The following is a 24,510-nucleotide window of genomic DNA, read 5'->3' as shown; positions in this document are numbered from 1 at the left end:
TATTTACTAACTCAGCATTTGTGGTAGCTTTATAATGAGAATTAACTGTATATTTACCCACTCCTTGACATTGAGTTCAGCCATGTGATTTGTTTTGGTCAATGAAATGAGGCAGAAATAATTGTATGCCAGTTCGAAATCCAGGCCTGAATAAGCTTCTGCTTGCTGTTTGTACTTGTGTCATCACCTGGAGAAGAATGAGCTTGGGCCAGCCTGCTGGTTCCAGGAAGAGAGTAAGGACACCTGGAACATAGCAGAAATGCCTCAGCTGAGCCCAGCCTCCACTGGCCAACTCACTGCTAACCCCCAAGACATGTAAGCTAAATAAATGTTTGTTTGTAGTATGACATTGGGAATCTGTGGGGGACAGGGCTTTTTTACACAGCAACACCTAATTGCTATATCTACCAAAAATTTTCATACTCAAATTCAAAGGAGTCGTCAGATAATTGATACAGCTGCCCCAAATTCTAATAACCGAATAAAAACATGCAGTTGAACCTCCGAAAAATGTTGTTTCCTACATGACTAAACTCATAGTTTCATTTTTTTCAGCAACTGTTGCAAATTCAGCAGCTTCTATTCAAACACACTGGGAAGTTTTTGACAAATGATGTTTGATGTCTTAACGAAAGTATTTGAGACTCAAAAACTGCTCTCTCATTTTTATAAATTTCTTTCTTATATTCTGAGGGATCTGGCAACTTCTCCAACCTTGAACTGAAATAAGCAACACTTTTGTTTTATCTACTCAAGTATATCCACCTTTTTAGGAATTGTAATTTGGTTGATTTGTAAGAACACATGGAATTTTGGTCGTCCCCCCAATAACCCATATTTGCCTTACTGATCTAAGTTTACAACACACTGTTCTCTTTCCATGCCTGGTTCCATTCCTGGTAACTTTTTTTATGCCAAATCACAGCATAATTTTTTTTTAAAGGAACATTTATTTATTTATTTATCTGTCTGTCTATTTATTTTGGCTGCGTTGGGTCTTCGTTGTTGTGTGCAGACTTTCTCTAGTTGCAGCGAGCGGGAGCTACTCTTCGTTGCGATGCGCAGGCTTCTCATGGCGGTGGCTTCTCTTGTTGCCGACCACGGGCTCTAGGCGCCAAGGCTTCAGTAGTTGTGGCACGTGGGCTCAGTAGTTGTGGCTCGCGGGCTCTAGAGCGCAGGCTCAGTAGTTGTGCCGCACGGGCTTAGCTGCTCCTCAACAGCATAATCTTTTTAAAGGCATTTCACATGGCATTTAAACATAGTATGTACACAGCCAGCAATACCTGTGATTCAATAGAAGTGTTGAACAGCTGTAACCAAGTTCACGTATACACCTGCAAAAACAACTGAGTCACACCTGCTGCCTGCCTACCTGCCACTGTAAGCAGCCATCTGATGCAATGTGCAGTATGATTTCTCAGGAGTCAGATGCGAAAAAATATGCATCTAACAATTGATGAAATTCGGTATTTGTACAACACCTGACTTAATCAAATAAGGTTGTCATTGCAGTCATAACCAGCTCAGGGAATCTTCTAGGATGAGGCCTCACCTGGCTTTCCTTAGGGCTATGGCGGGGTGGTGGGGTGGTGGTGGTGGTGGTGTCAATTTCGCTACACACCTGTAACTCATTCATGGCACACCACCATGATTACTCTGTCTTATATTACTTGTCATAATAGGAATAAGTCCAGCTGTCTTCATGCTGTATCTGCCTTTAGCCTTTGTTGCATTGCCAAATAACCATCCTAAAACATAGCCTTTTTGCAATACTTAAGAACATATCGGGACTTCCCTGGTGGCGCAGTGGTTAAGAATCTGCCTGCCAATGCAGGGGACAAGGGTTCGATCCCTGGTCGGGGAAGATCCCACATGCCTTGGAGCAACTAAGCCCACAAGCCACAACTACGGAAGCCCGCGAGCCTAGAGCCCGTGCTTCTGCAACAAGAGAAGCCACCGCAGTGAGAAGTCCGCGCATCGCAACGAAGAGGAGCCCCCACTAACAGCAACTAGAGACACCCCCCGCGCGTGGCAACAAAGACCCAACACAGCCAAAAATAAATACATAAATAAATAAAAATTAACTTAAAAAAAAGGACACATCAAAACTTAACACAATTTGGTCTCATCTGTCCACAGTATGGATGAAAAATTGTCTGCACCTGATCAGAAATCACGACTAACATAATATTGTTGTGTTTCTATAAGCCAGGCCCTTAATCTATTTAGGTCTCATTTTTTAAATGAGACTCTATAAGTTCCCCTTAAGCCAAAGGTTAAAAAGTATGTCGTGCAGCTTTCAGGTGAATGTGTGACTCGGCCAGGTGAGCTGAAAGAAGAATGTGGGACAGTGACAATATGGAACACATAAAACCTATCTAAATGCATTGCCATTCAGTTTCTGATAGAGTTTGTCTTACTTGCTGTGTTTTGTTTTAAATATGTAGGTCCGTCAAATTTGGCCCCAAATCTAACAATCTGTGGTACGTACTCTGCTTTAAGCTCTAAAACCTCTATGATTCTAGCATCAGTGATCATGCTTATTCTCCGTTCTGCATCGTTGCTCAGGCTGCCCGTGGATTTCCACCACTATCTACTTCCCCCAACACCCCTGCAACACACACAAACACACACACAATCATCCATATTTTTCAGTAGCCTGGAGTATAAATAGAACATTCAATTAGCACAAGGCAGCTGGAAAAGGATTTCAGCAGGTACACTGGGAGCGCTAAACCCCTCTGGAGTTCTCTGAAATTAGATTGCAGACCGTAAATTAAAACCAGAGTTTGAAGTTTTATCTATTAGTTAGCTGATATTAACATTCCTGAATTTCCATTTTCTCAACTTTAAAATGGAGATAATTTGTGATCTAGATAACTTATAGGCTTCTTTTGAGGATTGACTATCATGACGATGATGATAGGAGCTGGTATTTATTGAGTACTCGCTATGTTCAGGAACTTTGCTATGTGCTTTACATATGGGATGTCACAGAACCTTTCATAAAGCCTTGTGAGACAAATATCTACAGCCTGAGTTTTACGGATTAGAAAGCCGATCTCCGTAAAGTCTACCTTTACTCAAGGCGTACAGCTGAGTGGTAGAGGGTTTTAGATTCAGGCTTATGTGACTATAAAGCTCCCAGCACTTCGTGTTATCCTCCACGAAGGAGCGTAACAAAAAGCATGCCCACCCTACCTCCAAGCTAGGCCAGTGAAATGAATCCGAGTGACAGAAGCTAATCATAAAACTAAAGGTCCCATTGGCATCTCCCTCGCAGGACAAACATCTGTGGGGAAGGGGGAGCGATTGTCCCACAGCTTTCAAACTTGGTTAGCATCAATTTCTAACAAGTCTGCGCAGCTACAAGTCTGCGCTCGCTCAAAGGGCGCCTGGCGCTGCAGGCAGGAAGAGTCCACGTCCATGGCATAAGTAGGGGGCGACGGCACCTAAAAGATAATCTATCCTTCCCTTCACAAGGTATCTGCCAGTTTTCGGACCTTTTACCCTACAGTGTTTCCGTTGTTACTGATCGGCTCCATAAAACTGATGTCTAATTGAGATTAAGGATGAGGTATACAAAGATGTTTCTGCCCTCCTCCCCCCACGTCCGCTGCGTGCGACGGGCCGCGAGGGGCGGGAAGAGGAAGCGGAAGGGGTGGTGGCCCCGGGAGCTTCCACCTGAGTGGGTGGTGGGGTTCTGGGGCGCTGCTATGGAGGGGTGTAGCGAGCCACAGCTGGATGCTAAGGCCAAGGTAAGACCTGGCCTGGAAGAAGCCGGGGCAGTGGGCTCCGGAGCAAGAAAGATCGTTCCCTAAATTGTGTTTTCTGCTTCCATTTCAGGTCACCAACCAGGTGAGTGAATGGCCATCCCTCGCGGCCTCCGCCGGCCTCGGCTGGACAAGTGGCGGGCGGCTGCACCTGGTCCTCCGCCCGCCTCTGGCAGCCGCGGGACGATGCCACCGTGAGCCTTCCCCAGCTCAACCCCAAACCAAGGCCCATGTCCGTGAGCCCGTGCCTTTCCTCCCGCCACCCTGCATTGCTCCTTCCACTTGGCTTCTGAGGTAGTAGCCACTGCCATTGTAATTTAATCTTCCCCACCCACTCCAGCCCGAAGAGTACAGACCAAATATTGTTCTTCCTTGATTAAGCGCCGTTGATTTGATACTAGGTACATAGTATTTGGGGATGTAATATATATAGAGAAGAAATTATCAAAATTTCCAAAGATAGCTGCGCAAACATTTTCTTAAGTCTTTAAAAAGCAGTTTGTGGAAGAGGGAGAGTTTACCTCTTTAACCTTTCAGTGTCTGTTTTTTTTATGCTTGGAATAACAATTTGATTTTTTAAATATGTCTTAGGACTGTCTCTTTGTTCTGAGTGTTCCCGTCCTGTTTCAGCTAATAAACTGTTTTTAGGCAAATAGCTTATAACACTTCCCAGAAGAAGAGTACTAAAACTAGAGTATTTGAAATATAGGAGTTACCCAGGACCACAAAGTATAAGAAAGGGCTGAGATAAATAATGAGAACACGGGGGCTGAGAGATGTCCTTTGACTGCTCTGTGACATCTGTCTCCAGCTGATTTTTCTGTTGTTTTTGAGGATTCCTGGGAGATAGGGGGAAACTCAGTAGTCAACCCCCTATCTGGCTTTGATCTGAGTTACTGCTCAATAACTTTGATTCAATGTCTCAGAAATCATCTTATCCATTTATTATACTTACATTAAGTCATATGTTTGCGTAAGGTATCCTGAAACTGAATTATACTAGATTATAGGGTTTTAAAAGTTGAACCTTTTGGGGGTGTGTGTAGGGGGAGGTGTGTTTAAAACAACACAAATTTATCCTTATAGTGCTGGAGATCAGAAGTCCAAAATTAGTCTTGTGGGACTAAAGCCAAGGTTGCCAGCAGGGCTGTGTTCCTTTTGGAGGTTTTAAGGGAGAATCTGCTTCCTTGTCTGTTTCAGCTTCTAGAGGCTGCCTGTGTTCCTTAGCAATGGCATCTACTTCCATCTTCAAAGCACATCCTTCCAGCCTCTGCTTCTGTCATCACTTCTCTTTCTGCCAGCATCATCCTATTGCCTTCTCTGATTCTGACCCTCCTGCCGCCTTCTTATAAAGCCCAACCTGTGCCTTAAAATAAATGAAAAGCTGAATAGACTGAAAAATGAACAGTTCTTCTTGGATAAGTCAGAAAAATGAGGTCACAGGGCAAGCTCCTGTCTCCCAAATTGGAGAGACAGGTGAATACAGAGAAGCACAACTTAACCAGAACAGAAACCTCCGTGAAAACCAGTGCTAGGGGTAGGAAAACCTAAACCATAATTGATGAATTACTGGAGGCTCAGCGTGGACAAGGCCGAGTTAAAATCTCAGGCACCCACCTACACCCCAGTCATTAGGGGGACCTCACACTTTTGTGAGTTTTACCTCCAGGAACTCTTAAATTGAACCTTTTTATTCATAGTTCATGATGTGTTTTTTAAATATTATATTGCCAGATAAAATGATTATGTGTATTCAGCAGTCTTGTAGGGGAGAAAAGCCTTGACCTAGCAGTTAAGTCATTTCTGTTTGTAGTATATGCTTTTTAAATGTACCAGATATAGCTAATTTTTAGGGCTAACACTAGTTTAAATTCCTTGAGCTATAATACCTTCTTTCTTTCTTTAAATATTTCTCACCAATATAAGAATCAGCGAGGCTAACTGGGACCACACCTCCCGTGAGAGTGCAGACCCCGCATACAATCCATCAGAATACTGTTTTCTCTACCTTTAAGAATATTCTCTAAATTTACCTCGCCTTGCTGCCACCTGAGTCCCAAGCACCACCCTCTTGTGTAGATACCGTAATGGTCTCCCAATTGAGTCTTTTTGTTTTCCTTCTTAAACTTAATGCCCTGTTCATCAATCTGAGGAGACTTTTGTGGTCTAAGTTAGACCAGGTCTTTTCCCTGCTCGAAGCCATTTAAGAGAGTACTGTCTCACTAGAAAAATGTCTTAAGTATTTTCCTTGACCTAAAGGCCCTTCAGAAAGTGTTTCTTTGTCTCTTACCTCTCTTCCTAGCTCACGCCACTCCAGCCATGCGGGCCTCATTGCTGTTCCCTGCGCAGGCCAGGCATGCTTCTCCCTCTGTCCAGAATGCTCGTTTCTCCAGTTATTCTTGTGGCTTTTTCCTTCACTTTACTCAGGTGTCTTTCTATTCAAAACCTACCTCCTCACAGAGGTCTCCCCCAGGCTCTATCTAAATAGCCTTCCTGGTCACTCTGTCCCCTTACCTGCATTTTAAAAAATTCTTTTTATAACACTTAGTACAACGACACTGTATATATATTTGCTTATTGTCTGTCTTCCCTACTAGAACGTAAGTTCCTGAGGTCAGGAACCCTTTGTTTTATTTTTTATAGTCCCAGTGCCTAGAACATAGTATTGTTTCGTAAATATTTAACTGAATATTGGGGCATAGAGACATAGTAACTTGCCCAAAGTCACATGGGTTGAAGGTAGCAGAGCTGAGATTCAAACTCAGGTCTGTCTAACTTCAGAGTCTGAACTTGTTAAATTTAACAAACTGTCGTGCTACCTTGTCCAGCACCAGAAGGTCTAAGGTTACTCATTACTTCACATTCTGATGCTGATAATCACTGTTTTGAAGTAATTCATGGTTCTTTTTTATAGATGTCTAGTTAGAACTCCTTATCATAGATGAATGATTGTTCCTGTTGTTGCCACATTTTATTGTTTTCCTGCTTGCCAGTTTTATGGTATAAATCAACAGAAATATGTATATTGACGCACAATATCTAGTGCCCTTTTCCCTCTTCCGTATATGAGACAGTGACTTAAGTTTTTGTACAGTTTGTGTAATAGTTCATAAACGTATGTCTGTTTTTGTTCTTCTGTGTGTCCTGTTGGGTGCTACAAGTCATGTAAGGATGTATGAACTCCCCTCAGGGAGTTTACGGTCTAGTAGATGGTGGGGGAGGGAGACAGATCCACAGATGACTACTGTTCAAGTCAGAATGTTCTAAGTGCTGGGGTGTAAGAAGTGACGTGACCATTCATAGAAAAGTTGAGTAAACCAGGAAAGACTTTACAGAGCAAGTAGAATTTGAGAGGAGTTTTGAATTTTAAATAGGTGTTTGAGAGTTGTATTCCAAGAGGGGTGAGCAGCATGAGCAAAGGTTTGAAGACTGAAAGATAATTTAAAGAGAGGATGCGGGGCTTCCCTGGTGGCGCAGTGGTTGAGAGTCCGCCTGCCGATGCAGGGGACACGGATTCGTGCCCCGGTCCGGGAAGATCCCACATGCCGCGGAGCGGCTGGGCCCGTGAGCCATGGCCGCTGAGCCTGCGCGTCCGGAGCCTGTGCTCTGCAACGGGAGAGGCCACAACAGTGAGAGGCCCGCGTACCGCAAAAAAAATAAAAATAAAAATAAAGAGAGGATGCGGTCCAGCTTGAGCACGAGTGGGAAAGCTGTTTGGGACTATGCTGTGAGATGACTTAAGTGCTAGGGGAAGGGTTAACTAGTTCCTGAGGCAGTAGACATTACAAGTTTAGATTTGGTAAGTTTATAAGTAGTGTTTAGAGTCCATCCTGTGGATTGGAACTGAGGAAGACTCTAGGCAAGAAACTGATTAGGAGGCTGCAGTAAAATTGAAGGCAAGCCTTTTAAAAGGCTCTGTAACAGTGAGATTGGGAAGAAGGGAATAAGTGGCATTGGCTGAAATAAAATCTTGAGTACCTAGCGATTCATAAGTGTTTTGTGTAAGGGAGAGAGAAAAATCAAAGTTGACTGAAGTTTCAAACCTGAGTCACTTAGAAAATGGGGGTCATCAGAAAAGAAATGAGGATTAAAAACCATTTTGAGGAAAGCTGATACTTGTTTTGTGTTGCATGGCAGTAGTACTGTGAACTTACTAGTAGCGATTGTGTTTAATGGGAAACGCTTTCGTTCTCTGGATTATTTTTACTGGTGGTATTAACACTAACCAAATATGAAACATTGTTTTGATTATTTATATTTGCTACAGTTTCTATAAACCAATATAGTTCAGATTGTATAGTTTTGAGAATTCATTTTTGATAAATCGTATATCGTAATAAGTTTATTAACAAAGCTATTTTCAGCTAGTTGTGTTTGCTCTGTTTTAGTTATCTGTCACCACATAACAAACCATCCTAAACTTAGTGACTTAAAACAGTTGTTTAATTGTCTCTCATGAGTCTTTGGGTTAACTGGGCTTAGCTGGGTGGTGGTTTCTACTCCTTATCATGTCAGCTGGGGCTTCAGTCATCTAGGAGGCTTCAGTCATCTAGGAGCCTTAGCTGGGTGGAAGTGAAGGGGGCTCACTCACATGCTAGTCATGACTTGGGCTATGAGCTGAGCTAGAGCTGATCATTGGCGTGACTCGGTTCTCCTTCATGTGGGTGCTCACATCATGGTGGCTGGGTTCCAAGGAGAGTCCCAAGAGCCAGCATTCCATGAAGAAGGAAGGACACACTTCCAGTTCTCCTAAGGCCTAGGCTCAAAGATTCCAGAACACCTTCTGCCATATTCTACTTGTCAAAACAATCACAGGCACAGCTCAGATTCGTGCAGAGAGAAAATAAGCTCCACTTCTTGATGTGAAGAGTGACGTGTACTTACAGAGCCGGGTGGAATTAATTGCTGGAGGCTATCTTTGGAGACCAGTTACCCCAGAACTTCTAAATCGTTCAACAGATACTTATTTGAATATTCACTTTCTATCAGATAATGTTGTAATAGATTCAGTAGTAACTGGATTCATAATGCCATTTCCTTGGGGACACAGGGGATGAATAAGTTAACATAATTTTAGAAACCATTAAGTGCTATGAAGAAAATCAAAGCATGGATGAAGGTGCCGTTAAGCAAGATGAGAAAGGCTAATGACTTAGCAAAAGTTGTCCACTTAGGCTAGAGCTAATATGAATTTTCAAGTAGAAATTTGCTAATAACTCATGCCATAATCAATATCTGCAGATACAAAGTACGAAGCACAGAGTTTAGCACAGCACTGTCCAATAGAACTTCCTACGATGATGGAAATGTTCTCTGTTGGCGCTATCCAGTATGGTAGCACTAGCCACACATGGCTCTTGAGCACTTTGTACGTGGCTAGTCCAACTGAGGAACTGAATCTTTTATTCATTTTAAATTAATTTAAATAGTCACAGTTGGCTAGTGGCTACTATACTGGACAGTTCAGGCCTAGCATTTAGGAGATGCCAAACACGCTTGCCCTGTCCCAGACCTGTCTACTTTCTTGACCTATTAGGACTAGGTTTAATTCTGAATGGTAGTCATGTTGCAGCTAGGTATAATGAAAAAGGCATGGAATATGGAATCAGACAAATTTGGGTTTGAATACCAGCTCTATTAGTGTTGTATCCTTGGATGAGTTTACTCAGTCTTTTCCTTGTAGTACTTTGGGAGAGATTAATATGTGCAGAATGCTTAACATTCTTTCCATTTGAAAACTTTCATTTAAAAAAGGAGAGAACATAAAAGTGTGTATTTTGTGACTGTAGCTATAAAAATTGCATACAAAGACTAGAAACGGGGACACAGGAATATGAACATAGTTTTTAAGATGATGCAGTTTTACACGATTATTTTTTAAATTTTCTCCTGTTATGTTTTGAAAAATAAAAATTAAATTTAAACTGAAATGGTCTTAAAAATTTTTTTCTTTGTAGACAGTTTTTTTTTTTTTTCTGCGGTACGCGGGCCTCTCACTGCTGTGGCCTCTCCTGCTGTGGAGCACAGGCTCCGGACGCGCAGGCTCAGCGGCCGCCATGGCTCACGGGCCCAGCTGCTCCGTGGCATGTCGGATCTTCCCGGACCGGGGCACGAACGCGTGTCCCCTGCATCGGCAGACGGACTCTCAACCACTGCGCCACCAGGGAAGCCCCTGTACACGGTTTTTATAGTGATGTTTTTATGTTAACAGTAACTTCAGCCACCATATCAACTATTTTTAGTGTGACAGACTACAGCTAATTTCTTTGTTTACCTCTTAATCTATATTTGCTTTCTGATTATTTTTCTTCTTTGTATTCATTTTACTTCTGGTTATTCCTATATTTTTTTTACTACTAGCTTTTTTTCTCTGTACATTTTTCTTTTTAAATCATTTGCTTAATTCTACAAGAATTTTGAGGCTACTTCATTCTTACTTCATTCTTAATATTCTCCATAGTGATGTTCGCCCTGTTCTGATTTTTTTGTTTTTTCTTTTTTTATTCTTTTTAAAATCTCCTCTGTAGTTAATTCCTATTTAAGGCTCAGTCACACTTATTAGAAGGTTTGCTTTTATTGATAATTTGCATTTAAATGTTCAGTTCAGAATTTGGGAAATTCTCATCCCATAACCCTAATCCCAGCTCTTGTACTCATGAATACCAGCTTTGCACAGTAAATGGCAGCTCTCCCAATTTCCCCACCTGCCAGTTTCACCATTGTAATGGTCAGTGAATTCCAACATTGTGTTCCTTAATTGCTTTTCTGCTTAAAATGTTCTGGATAATCCAGAGTTTTATTTCATACTTTTAGAGTCAAATAAGCAATGTTTTATCTCCCATTTTACTATGGACAGTAAAAATGGAACTTCTTGCATCAAGGAGTTGTATGGGGCAAATATGTTTAAAAAGTGTTAAGTTACTTTCTTGAATATCACCATTGAACTGATACAAAACTATCTCTAATCATGAACTCCCATGAATTCTGTTCTTGAATTTTTATCCACTTATTGAACATTCCTATTTAGATATTCCTTATCACTTTTTAAAAAATTTTATTGGAGTATAGTTAAGTTACAATGTTGTGTTAGTTTCAGGTGTACGGCAAAGTGATTCAGTTATACATATATTCATTCTTTTTTAGATTCTTTTCTCATATAGGTTAATTATCACTTCTTGATAATACTTCTGGGCTTAAAATGTAAAAAGTCCTGATTCATATATGATATATTCTCCCAGTCATCTGGGCTCAAAATTTTATAGTTGTCTTTGATACCTCCCTTAACTGTAGATGATCATCAAGACCTAGTGATCCATTCTTCACAGGATCAGCTTCATCCTACTTGTCACATATCCTAGGTTCCTCTGCATACATGTGGATTCAACCAACTGCAGACCGTGTAGTACTGTAGTATTTACTATTGAAAAGTATCTGTGTATAAGTGGATCCCTGCAGTTCAAACCCACATCGTTTAAGGGTCAACTGTAAATGAGAGTATTCTGAAAACTTGTACAATTTGCAAAAAATTACTGGCCTCTTGATTCTTGATCTCTTGTCAGCCTTCTTTTCCATACTTCCTTGTAAGAGCCTTTCACTTTGAGACAGTGTGCTCTATCCCTCAGCCAGATATGAACTACTTTTATCTCTAGTTGGTTCAGCTTAATATTTATTAAGCACTTATTCTTTGCTAGGTGTGTATTTATGGAATATATAAATAAAACAAATTTTTTCCTCTCAATTTCAGTTCTGTTATTGTTCAAAACTGAGCTCTGTCTCCTCTGAAGCTTTCCTTTGATCACCTACCCTAAATAAATTTTTCCTTTCAACCAGAAATGTGGAGCTCACTAACATATCCTTCCCTCCCCCTGCTATATGTGCAAGATAACATCTATACCAAAACGTGCAGAACATTTGGACTGTTTAATGAATAATTTTACTTTTTCCAGTTTTATTGAGATATAATTGAAATACAGCTCTGCATAATGACTTGACATACATATACTGCAAAATGATTACCACAGTACATCTAGTTAACCTCCATCCCCTCAAATAGTTACCAAAAAAATGGGTAATTTAAAGGTGAACATCTGTGTCACTACAATCAAAACTCAAGAAATCGAACATTACCAGTACCCCAGAAGCCCACCACATGCCCCTTCCCAATCATATCTCTCCCGCCCTCCTCCCTAGAGGTAATAATTATCCTTTTGTGATAGTCATATTCTTGCTTCTTTTTATAGTTTTGCCATCTGTGTATGCATCACTAAACAGTATTATATTTCCTGTTTCTCAAGTTTAAGTGCATGGAATCTCATAACTTTTTGACTTGTTTCTTTCAGGATTTTTGGTGTTAAGTGTAGCTGAAGTTCATTTTCATTGCTGTACAGCATTTCATTTGTCCATTTTATTACTGATGAACATCTGGGTTGTTTATAGGTTAGGGCTATTTTGAATATAGCTGCTAGGAACATTCTCACATAAGCATCCTGTTTTTCCTTTTTTAAAATATTTATTTATTTATTTTTGGCAGCTTTGGGTGTTCATTGCTGCGCACGGGCTACTACTCTTCGTTGCGGTGGGTGGGCTTCTCATTGCAGTGGCTTTTGTTGTTGCGGAGCACAGGCTCTAGGCCGGTGGGCTTTAGTAGTTGTGGCACATGGGCTCAGTAGTTGTGGCGCACAGGCTTAGTTGCTCCGCGACATGTGGGATCTTCCCCGATCAAGGCTCGAACCCGTGTCCCCTGCACTGGCAGGTGGATTCTTTTTTTTTTTTTAACTTTTTAAAATAAATTTATTTATTTTGACTGTGTTCGGTCTTCGTTGGTGCACATAGGCTTTCTCTAGTTGCTGCAACAGGGGCTACTCTTCATTGTGGTGCGCGGGCTTCTCAATGCAGTGGCTTCTCTTGTTTCAGAGCACGGGCTCTAGGTGCACGGGCTGCAGTAGTTGTGGCACGCAGGCTCTAGAGCACAGGCTCAGTAGTTAATGGCGCACGGGCTTAGTTGCTCTGTGGCATGTGGGATCCTCCCGGACCAGGGCTCGAATCCCTGTCCCCTGTATTGGCAGGTAGATTCTTAACTACTGTGCCACCAGGGAAGCCCCAAGTATACTGTTTTTCTAGGTTATATCCCTAATAATTTAATCACCGGATCACTGGATATGCGTAACTGCAGTTTAAGTAAAGCCAATTTTCCGAAAGATTGACCCAATTTAGACTTCCATCAGCAGCACTGTGATACATCCTTTCTTGCCAGTTTTAGAATCATCAGACTTAAAATTTTGCCATTTTGGTAGGTGTGTAGTGGTATCTCTTTGTGTTTTAAATTTGCATTTCCCTGTTTCCTTTCCATATGCTTATTAGCTGTTTGTAGTTCTTTTCTTATTAACCTACTATCCTTTCTCTATTTTTGTATGGGAAACTTTAAGAAGTACCTGTACAGTCTTTTTACTTATCAAAGATGTTAACCTTTTGTCGGGACCAGCCTGCCCTTCATGCTGTAGCTGGTTCGTCTAATGCCAGTATGAAGACAGGAGGAAATTTTGGTCCTTACACTAATCCCACCTTTTATAAAAATTTTTTTATTAATATGTAAAGCTATTTGCCCAGTAAGCATTCATTTGGTAGCAAAAGGTATCAGTCAATAGACAGGTATTTTTTGTGAGTGCCTGCTAGGTACTACATATCTTTCGAAGCTTTGGGAACAAGACACAAAATTCCTCCATTTATTGTCTTATGTTTTTAAACTCAGTATTAAGGGTTGCATTTATCCAGTCCTGTTTTATGCCATGGCAACACTGAACAATCATTGAAAAGAATTAGCTAGAAGGTATTGAGGCAACCAGGAGTCAATAAGCATGTAATCATTGGAGTCAAACAGAGTTTGGTTTCAGTTATGAGTCCAGAAATGCATGACTTTGTGCATATTACGTAAGCTCTCTGAAATTCAGTTTTGTCACCTGCAAAATGGAAATAATAGCTTATAATGTTATGATTCAGTGAGGCATTAAATACATGTAAACTGCATAGCACATCACGTGGCAGGTATCCATCATCAACAGTGATGAAATCTAAAACCACCTTCCCAATAGTGTAAGGTTTCATGTCAAGGACTGTGGTGAGTAAAGAAACTGGTATGGTTCCCATGTATGCCTCAATCAAATATGAAGATGGTATATAACTCATCTTCCATTTTAGGACTTTTGGGTTGTGGAATGGGGCAAGGCATATGTGGAACAGGAAAATGAGATAAGAGATGGTCCAAAATGTTTGGAGTTCCCTCAAGTACAGGAGCAAAATGAAAAGAAAACTAGTACTGCCACATCTACCTCCATAACACATCAGGTGGAGACTTTTGTTTTTTCCCTTTTGTAATTATGACAGTGTTGTTTTCCAACCCTGTTTATATCTCTTATTGCCTCTCTCTGTGTTCATTTGATTATTATATCCCCCTAACAATATTAAAATGAAGACATTTTCTTTTATTCTGACTGGACTTGAAATTAAAACTTGAATATGAGAGCAGTAAAATTGAATAAATATCTTCATTCAGGGCAATATTATAACTGGTGTATTGTGTACTGTTTCATTACAGCTAATAGATTTTCAGTGGAAGCTGGGTATGGCTGTGAGCTCAGACAGCTGCAGATCACTTAAGTATCCTTACGTTGCAGTGATGCTCAAAGTGGCAGATCATTCAGGCCAAGTAAAGAACAAGTCCTTCGAAATGACAATTCCACAGTTTCAGGTTTGTGATAAAACTCATTCAGTTTAGCCATTGTTCTGTAATTACTGCTTAAAAAGATACATAAAAACTTCTTTAAGAGAAAATTTTAACTGTTTTTATTTGCAATTGTTTTGATGTGCTTTACATGCAAAAGATCTGGATTTACTTTATTTGGGAATTTGATAAATTATTTTCAATATTTTCAATATAATATGCTGAATTTGTATACTGACACTCCATCACTTTCAAGGACTCATCTGTGAGTGTGTTTAAGAAATTTGCATCTTTTCTAGCAGGATATTTACTTTGCATTTAACTGTTTTATTCTTCTTAGGCTTAATATTCAAGAGTGATTAAGCTAAATGAATCTTACCTTTGAGCAGTATTGACCCTGAATTTTCTGACTAATAATGTTTACAAAATGTAGGTCAGACCACTAGTACTTGATGGCTAATTTTATCTGCTGGGGATTAGAGTAACTCAATAGTTTATTTATAGAATCATGTTATATATATTATTATTTTTTTTTTAGTATCCAATATTATATATATTATTCTACCTCTTTTCTGTAAGCAGGAAAGGAAGAAAGGGGGTGGATGAGAAATCATTTTCTTTTCAATGTACATACAGGGAAATGCTTTGTCTTTGGCTAGTTTAACTGGCCTTAGAGTTTTGTTTTTGTTTGTTTTGATCCCTTTGGTGAGTGAACAGATATGAATTCTTTCTTATAGCATACTCTCTGTTACCATGAATTCCAATTTTTTTAGATTCCACATATAAGTGAGATCATGCAGTATTGTCTTTCTGTGTCTGGCTTATTTTACTTAGCATAATGTCCTCCAGGTTCACCCATGTTGTCAAAAATAGCAGGATTTCCTTCTTTTTAAAGGATGAATAGTATACTGTTGTGTATATATACACACCACATTTTCTTTTTTTTTTTTTTTCACCACATTTTCTTTATCCATTCATCTGTCAACAGACACTTGGGTTGTTTCCATACCTTGCTATTGTGAGTAATGCTGCACTGAATGTGGGAGTGCAGATAACTTTTTGAGGTAGTGATTTTATTTCCTTTGGATATATACCCAGAAGTGAGATTTGTGGGTTATATTGTAGTTCTGTTTTACAAATTACATTTTAAGGATGTTCTCTCCTTTTGATTCCTATTTTTAGAACAGCTGTGTCTGCTGTAGAACAAAAAAAGGGTCACAGATTCATTATTTTTAATGCTAAATGGTGTCTTGGAAGCAAATTAGGACTTGGTTGGAAGGAACTAAATGTAGTGTATTGTGATATGTGAGTAGCTTGCAACTGAACATAAAGACCAAATCTACTTCCAAAAGGAATATAGGTTTCAGTCCTTTTGTAATTCATAATACTGGCCTAATTCTTATTTTTCTTTGCCACATTTGTGCTCCCTGATTCCATCTCTTAAAATTTTTTTCTCATAGTCAAAAGATCACAAATGGGGCAACTCTTTTAGAGGTAGTTCTTACGTGGCTTACAGCTAACCAGGCGAACAGCCTGTTAGTCACATTATAGGACTGAGCACCAAGGAGCATTCTTTGAGCTTTTGACTTTTATCTTTCTAGTAGCTGAAATTATGATCATGAGTATATATTTTTTAAGAAATGGTTATTTCCTCCTTCGTTCCATAATAAACTTACATATGAGTTAAAAGAAAATACAGATACTCTTTTAAGTAGCAAAATAGAGAATTAAGTCCAAAGAAGAGGGAAAATACAAGGATGGAATCATTAGAGTATATCAAATTTGCTTCCTACTTCTCGGCAAGTAGAGAATAAGAAAGGAAAACAGAATTTGATCCCTTTTTTATCTGATGTTTTATCTGATGACTTCTACAGGAGAACTACCATACCAGCTTAGTTTTTAATTGAAAGAGAAATAAGCTTCTACCATGTAAGCTACTGTCAGTGTTGGGTCCCTCTTAGTATAACTGACAAGACAGCCCCTATCACCCTGAAATGCAGTCTTTCACTGTATTAAAAGTGGTTCAGAGCCTGGGAACCAATCTGTCATTTTTTTAAAGTCTTCATTGTTGAGAACAGTGCTGGGCATTTAATAAATCTTTCTGTTGTGATCTCAAAGAACTTCGTTGGATGCTTTTAAAAAGCTTATTTATGAGCTAATTATCCGACTCTACAGTAGTATTTTTGCTTGCACCAAATTACACCTGTTTGTTTCTTATAGTAACTTTTGAATAATAATAGTTGAGGAAGTAACATTAAAATGCAAACTTAATATGTTCTAGAGCCTCTGCTGGCTAGATATAATTAAAAGAACTACTTAAATAGCCTCTAAAAGCAAAATTAATATTGTTTTTCCCCTTTCTCTCCAGAATTTCTACAGACAGTTCAAGGAAATTGCTGCAGTTATTGAAACTGTGTGAAAACTGATTACTTTGTTGATGAATTGCTACCATCATTCTAAAATCATGAACTTTACTTTCTGCAACAAAACTGCCTAAGGATCAAATGATATTTATTGAATGAAAATTATACTTTTGATTTTCCATTTTTTTAAATAATAAAAAAGAAAATCAGACAAACAGGAATTACAAAGTGGTGATCGCTGCACACTTTGTGAATATACTAAGAGCAACTGAATTGGAAACTTTAAAGAGTGAAGAACTCTGTGGTATGTGAATTATATCTTAATGAAAAATAAATCAGACAAACAGTTGAATGATATTAAAAGCAGCACAAGTTTATGTATTAGACCAATAGTTTTAAAAAATACTGGTAATGTTACCCATTTTATAAACAAACTCTTCCTTTTTGGCATTCATTTTTTTATTGATGTATAGTTGATTTACAATATTATATTAGTTTCAGATGTACAACATGGTAATTCAAACTTTTTAGAGATTATACTCCATTTATGGTTATTATAAAGTATTGGCTATATTCCTTGTGCTGTGCTGTACAATGTATCCTTGTAGCTTATTTATTTATTTATTACTTTTAAAAAAAAATTATTTATTTTATTTTTGGCTGTGGTGGGTCTTCGTTGCTGCACGTGGGCTTTTCTCTAGTTGCGGTGAGCGGGGGCTCCTCTTCGTTGTGTGGGCTTCTTGTTGCGGTGGCTTCTCTTGTTGCAGAGCCCAGGCTCTAGGCGCTCAGGCTTCAGTAGTTGTGGCACTCAGGCTCAGCAGTTGTGGCGCACGGGCTTAATTTCTCCACAGCATGTGGGATCTTCCCGGACCAGGGCTCGAACCCGTGTCCTCTGCATTGGCAGGTGGATTTTTAACCACTGTTCCACCAAGGAAGCCCCAACAGTCTTTATTTTAAAGTCTATTTTATCTGATACGAGTGTTGCTACTCCAGCTTTCTTTTGATTTCCATTTGCATGGAATGTCTTTTTCCATCCCTTCACTTTCAGTCTGTATGTGTTCCAAGGTCTGAAGTGGGTCTCTTGTAGACAGCATATATAGAGGTCTTTTTTTGTATCCATTCAGCCAGTCTGTGTCTTTTGGTTGGGGCATTTAATCCATTTACATTCAAGGTTATTATCGATACGTATGTTCCTATTACCATTTTCTTAATTGTTTTGGGTTTGTTTTTGTGGGTCCTTTTCTTTTCTTGCATTTCCTGCCTAGAGAAGTTTCTTTACCATTTGTTGTAAAGCTGGTTTTGTGGTGCTGAATTCTCTTAGCTTTTGCTTGTCTGAAAAGCTTTTGACTTCTCCATCGAAACTGAATGAGATCCTTGCTGGGTAGAGTAATCTTGGTTGTAGGTTTCTCTTTCATCACTTTAAGTATATTCTGCCACTCCCTTCTGGCCTACAGAGTTTCTGCTGAAAAATCAGCTGATAACCTTATGGGGATTCCTTTGTATGTTAGTTTTTGTTTTTCCCTTGCTACTTTTAATATTTTTTTCTTGAATTTAATTTTTGTTAGTTTGATTAATATGTGTCCTGGTGTGTTTTTCCTAGGGTTTATCCTGTATGGGAGTCTCTTTTTCCTGGACTTGGGTGACTATTTCCTTTCCCATGTTAGGGAAGTTTTCGACTATAATCTCTTCAAATATTTTCTTAGACCCTTTCTTTTTCTCTTCTTCTTCTGGGACCCCTATAATTTGAATGTTTATGCGTTTAGTGTTGTCCCAGAGGTCTCTGAGATTGTCTTCAATTCTTTTCATTCTTTTTTCTTCATTCTGCTCCTTGGCAGTTATTTCCACCGTTTTGTCTTCCAGCTCATTTATTTGTTCTTCTGCCTCAGTTACTCTGTTATTGATTCCTTCTAGTGTATTTTTATTTCAGTTATTGTGCTGTTCATCTGTTTGTTTGTCCTTTAGTTCTTCTAGATCTTTGTTAAACATTTCTTCTGTGTTCTCAATCCATGCCTCCATTCTGTTTCCGAGATTCTGGACCATCTTACTATCATTACTCTGAATTCTTTTTCAGGTAGGTTGCCTATTTCCTGTTCATTTATTTGGTCTTGTAGGTTTTTACCTTGCTCCTTCATCTGTGACATATTATTTTGCTGTCTTATTTATTTATTTTTTTTTTATGAGTGGGATTGTGTTCCTGTCTTACTGGTTGTTTGACCTGAGGCTTCCAACACTGGAATTTTTAGGCTGTTGGGTAGAGCTGGGTCTTGGTGCTGAGATGAGGAACTCCGTGAGACCTCACTCCGTTGAATATTCCCTGGGGTCTTTCTGTTAGTCCAGTGGTTCAGACTTGGAGCTCCCATTGCAGGAGCTTTGGCCCAACCCCCTGGCTCGTGAACCAAGATCCCTCAATGTGCATGGGGTGGAAAAAAGAAAAGAAAAAAAAAAAAAAAAGAACAGTAACAAAGTAAAAAATAAAATTAGACTGGGAAACTAACAGATATGTTAGGAAGAATATAAAAATATGAATCAACAACCAGAAGGTATGTCAGTACTACAATAGTAAAAGAGAAGAGGAGGGAAAAGAAAAGAAAAAAGAAGTGGGGGGAGGCCTTGGTTGTGGAGGGCGGGGCCTAAGCAAGGGCGAGGTTTGGGTGGTGGGTGGGGCCAATGCTCAGGACCCACAGGGCTGGAAAAGGCCCTGGGGGCTATGGGGGGTGGGGCTTAGGCTCAAGGAACAGAAGGGGCCCAGGAGTGCCCCCCAGCCCTGGTCTCAGAGGGCAGGGGACCTCACCTGGGAGCCCAGCAGGCTTCCTGGGCTTGAGTGGGTGGGGCAGACGCCCTCGTCTCCTCTCCCGCTCCTCCAGCCTGCAAGAGCCCATGCCTCCTGCCTCTCCTGATCTCCCCAGCCTCCCTTCTATGCCCCCAGGACCAATTCGGTTGTGGGGGGGACCTTGGAGGGCAGAGGACCAGCCTGGGAGCTCAGCAGGCTCCCCTGGTCCGAGTGGGCGGGGCAATCAACCTCTCCACTCCTCTCCTGATCTCCCCAGCTTCAGGGGTGCCCATCCTGTCTGGCGTCCACTTCTCCTCCCCCCGCAGTCCCCCTTCATCCTACCAGTTCACTTTGGGGTTCCTCGCGTCTTCTTGGGCATCAGAGTCCCCCACCAGCGTTCAGCAGGTGCCCTAGTTGTGGGGAGACGCTAACTCTTCGTCTTCCCACACAGTCATCTTGACTCCGCCTCTCTAAACAAACCCTTACATAGAGTCCTTTATAGTCTTATATATAAAGTATATATGAATGACAAAAGTAGTATTTGATTAGGATAATGTTACTTTACAAATTCAATTTTATAACATTAACTTATGAAAGCAATCAGAAGAGTGAGGCTGCTCCTTCTACAACATCTGGAATCAGGTTAGGATTGGTCATTGCTCCCTTATTTTAGCCAAGTATTCAGATGTTTCTGTTATTAATATTTGTAGAAAGTTCAAATATGTTCACAGACATAGAAAAATAAATTTTATTGTGAGTTTATGTAACAACTGAGTTAACCTGGTAACACAAGTTATTGTGTTAGATGGTCTCTTTTGAATTTAGATTTATAAAACAGTTGTTAAAATATTTTATAAAACCACAGCAATCAACACTGTATGGCATTGCTCAGGAAAATAAACAGATCACTGGAATAGACTAGGTGGCCTAGAAATAGATCAAGATATTTGGGACAAAGATGATATTTCAGTTGGGTGAGAAAACAGGATTGATTTAATAAATGATACTAGCAGTCTCAACACATGCAAAAGTAAGTTCCAGATGAATTAATTATTTAACTATAAAAGATAGAAATTAGACGTTTTATAGAATATGTTAACTAAGGCTTGGGAAGCAGCAACACCACAGCTATAACATAAAACAAATATATTTGAAATGTAAGAATTAAAAAATTATATGTGGGAAAAAATGGGTCATAAACAAAGATAAAAGACAAATGCTAGGTTGATGTGTAAGTTAGTACTTAGTCTGGAAACAAATTGCTTTAAGTATTTCAAGTAGGAAGAGGTTTTATACAAGAAATGAGATGTTCACTAAACTGTCAGAAAGACTGAGAGAACAAGTCAGGAGAAATCATTGCTGGCTTTTAGAAAATCCGGTAATGCAGGAACTTCAGGGAAAGCCCCTGCCAGTAATCTCTGCAGAATGCAGGATGTCACCTGGAAGCAACTACAGGCCATTTCTGCCAAGTGTCAACATGTTAGAATGAAATAAAGGCTGCTTGCTTTCTTCACCTTTTCTAGTTTCAGTGAGAGTGCCTCTCATTGGTGGAAGTTAAACCAGGACCCTGTTGACACAGGAATCTGGTCAGTGGAGTTTCTAGTCTTTTAGTACCTTTGGAAGGGAGATTTAGAAAAGCAAGAAAGGTGCTGAATATTCCTACTCTGCTGACAGAAATAGGAGTTGTCATGGCCTTTTTTGTGAAGTGATAGACATACACACATTATATAGAATTTCACAGCCCAGAAATTTCAGTCCAGAAATATATCCTTTGGAGTAAAGCCACCAATACAGTAAGGCCCCTACATACGAACCTTCAAGCTGTGAACTTTCAAAGATGCGAACATGCATTCGCATGTCCAGTCACGTAAGTTAGTTCACATGTCTGGTGTACGTTGTCATGTGCATACATCCTCTGCACGTGTGCTTTTGTGTACTTTACTGTATAGAGTACAGTAGTACAGTATCTTTATTTCAAGCCCAGGATGTCATCTATGACGAGAAAAAAAGTAGCTACTACCCAGACATCACTGGATCATTTTTTCAAGAGGGTCGATAGAATTGAATCCAGCAAGGAGCCAGAACCTGTGCCATCAGCGTCAGGTGTGAGTGAAATTGCAGCTGGCCCTCCATCTCCTGTTGCTGACGATCCTTCAGCTCTACCACCTCCCACCTCCTCTCCCTCCTCCAGTCAGTAACTCTTCTTGCCTGTTCCCTCGATGCCAGCCCCTGTATGCCCACTGTTGTACTGTACTACTGTATTTTTCAAGGTACTGTACTGTAAGATTAAAAATGTTTTATTTTTGTGTTTTATGTTATTTGTGTGAAAAGCATTATAAACCTATTATAGTACAGTACTATATAGCCGACTGTGTTAATTGGGTACCTAGGCTAACTTTGTTGGACTTACAAACAAATTGGACTTAATGAATGCGCTCTCGGAACGGAACTCGTTCATATGTAGGGACTTACTGTATATAAAAATATGTGCAAAATTGACTAAATGTTCATCCAGTTCCTGTTAGGGCACACAGGAAGACTACATTTCCCAGCCTCCCTTGCAATTAGGTTGGGACCTCATGATTGGGTTGTAGCCAGTGGAATCTGGGCAGAAGTGTCCTAACATACATCCAGTCTTTGTCATAAACCTTTCCTTGTCTTCCAAGCTCTCTCCCGTGTTGACTGCTGGAAACGAAGAAATCTGAGATAGGGAAACCATAAGATGGAGCCCTGGAATCACGATTGGAGGCAAACTCATAGTAACAGCCTGACTTGCACCAGACAGTGATGTGAACTAGAAACAAACTCTTGTGGTAAGCTTAGAGTGTTTGTTAACGACAGCAAGTGAGCATAAACTTGAATAACACAAGATATTTGTATGAAGATTTTTATTGTAGCATTTCCCCAAGCGGTGAAAAGTAAAATAAAGGGAGCAGTGACTGTCAATAAAGAAATGGTTGAATAAATTCATCATATCTATGTTACAGCATATCATATACCTGCCGTTATCAATATGTAGTAACAATACATTTGCTATTATCAACACATATTGTTGTTTCATAAAACTGAAAAATGCACTCAATATATATTTGAATTCTTAATGGAAAATTAGGAAAATTAAGGAAAGATGTTTACCATGTTGTAAGCATTGATGGAGAAGGTATCTGGAGAGGGAGAGGAAGAGCAGTTAAAAAAATTTTTTTCAAATCCATAATGCATTATAAGAAAATATGTATCATTGTTTTTAAGAAATACTTGATAAAAATGTTTGCTTTTTAATTATGCTTCTGAAAAGTTCTTATAGTTCTTTTTGTGGTACAATGTATCCTTATTTTAACAAATGGTATAGTGTGTCTCCAAATCAGGATAGACAAACCTGAAATACATCAAACGTAGGCCTTGCTGTGCTATAGAAATCCTGACCGCAGCTGGGTCTGATATTTTGGCTGGTATCACTGCAAGAAACTTCATTTCTTCCACTTACCTTTGTTTCCTCTTCTGAGCCTTCCTGTTGGGAATTTAAGTCCTCTTCACACCCTGTCAGCATTTCTGCAGATCTCCTGTGTGAATCCACTTTCTTTCTTGGTCCTCTGCTCGGTAGCATACTGTCGTGAGGAGTGCGGGTCCAATGCCTACTGCTGTCCACCCATGTACTCAAGTCCCACCAGCTTGAAGAGTTAGCCAACTGGTCATTCATCCTTACCAGCTGCCCATAGACTACTGTATTACCCACCCTCTGCATAGTAGCACATTAAAGATTTAGGATTAGGAGAAGACAAAGTCCCCTTTCTATCCCTTTCTCTGTCCTTTGGGGTACCAACTTCATTGTATCCCCAGAAATCAAAGTAGAAACCTGCCCACCCAATCTGGGTCAAAAGCGCACACTTGCCTTCACAGACTGTGCTTATGGTCTTTCCATCTCCCACTCACCCCAGTTTAACACCCTCCATCTTCCGCCCCCTCCTCATTTGCAGTGTTGCAAAGAGGCCCAAAGAAAGCCCTTGGCTCAGACACTGGGTGATGGATTTGATTAGAATAAATTTAAATTGCATGTTTAAATTTATCTTTTGAATTTGAAAGGCAAGTTTTTCTCATAATATAGTTTTACACTGTTTTCACTGAAGATGTCTATTTTGCTTATTATGAGTTTAATGAGCTTCACCTGGCTGGCCTGGGAATTAACCACTGTTTGTAACAACATTTCTGTGGGAAAATGTGTTTCAAGTTTCAAACACTTGACTTAAATGTAAACTTTTGGAAAATACTTGATTCTCAAGTTGGAAAATGTATTAATGAGCATTTAGTTTCTAAAAAGAAATAGATTATCCCCAAGCTCATCAAGCAAAACCCAAATATTTTCAGATATTCTGCTACCAAGACAGGTTAACATACATATCAGATTTATGTGGAAAGAAGGCAAGATAGTCACATTAAATTAAAGGCGTTGAAATTTCCATCATACTGGTGCTTCGTTTTTAAAAGTACTTAAGCAGAATTATCTTTTCAAATAAGTTTTTTCAAATATTTATTTACTTATTCATTTATTTATTTATTTTTTATTATTAAATTTTTGGCTGCATTGGGTCTTTGTTGCTGCGTGCGGGCTTTCTCTAGTTGCGGGGAGTGGGGGCTACTCTTTGTTGTGGTGCGTGGGCTTCTCATTGCGGTGGCTTCTCTTGTTGCGGAGCACGGGCTCTAGGTGTGCAAGCTTCAGTAGTTGTGGCATGCGGGCTCAGTAGTTGTGGCACGCGGGCTTAGCTGCTCCCCAGCATGTGGGATCTTCCCGGACCAGGGATCGAAGCCATGTCCCCTGCCTTGGCAGGCAGATTCTTAACCACTGCGCCACCAGGGAAGTCCCTCAAATAATTAAAAAAATTTATTTTGTAC

At 39.8% G+C, this 24,510-nt stretch overlaps 1 protein-coding gene across 4 annotated transcripts; it reads left to right on the top strand.

Moving 5' to 3' along the window:
- Nucleotides 1–3,496: 3,496 nt before the first annotated feature.
- On the top strand, nucleotides 3,497–24,035 carry COMMD6 (COMM domain containing 6; the record flags this gene model as incomplete). Of its 4 annotated transcripts, XR_013824807.1 has the most annotated exons (5): nucleotides 3,717–3,758; nucleotides 3,847–3,858; nucleotides 14,365–14,517; nucleotides 16,859–17,157; nucleotides 22,290–24,035. XR_013824807.1 is itself a non-coding variant. In XM_079902735.1 (4 exons), the coding sequence occupies 2 exons, from the start codon at nucleotides 14,392–14,394 to the stop codon at nucleotides 16,907–16,909; spliced, it is 177 nt and encodes a 58-aa protein (XP_079758861.1). In that variant the 3' UTR covers nucleotides 16,910–19,489. The 4 variants fall into 4 exon arrangements, 3 of the variants coding, with proteins under 3 accessions (XP_079758861.1, XP_079758860.1, XP_079758862.1); XM_079902735.1 differs by lacking the exon at nucleotides 22,290–24,035 and having other exon boundaries at nucleotides 3,497–3,758; nucleotides 3,847–4,067; nucleotides 16,859–19,489; XM_079902734.1 differs by lacking the exon at nucleotides 22,290–24,035 and having other exon boundaries at nucleotides 16,859–19,489.
- Between the last annotated feature and the right edge of the window lie 475 nt (nucleotides 24,036–24,510).

The sequence above is a fragment of the Stenella coeruleoalba genome (genome assembly GCF_951394435.1).
Source record: "Stenella coeruleoalba genome assembly, chromosome: 18".
Taxonomy (NCBI): domain Eukaryota; kingdom Metazoa; phylum Chordata; class Mammalia; order Artiodactyla; family Delphinidae; genus Stenella; species Stenella coeruleoalba.
Note: the sequence above shows the minus strand (reverse complement) of the source record. Positions and strands in the feature narration are given on the sequence as shown.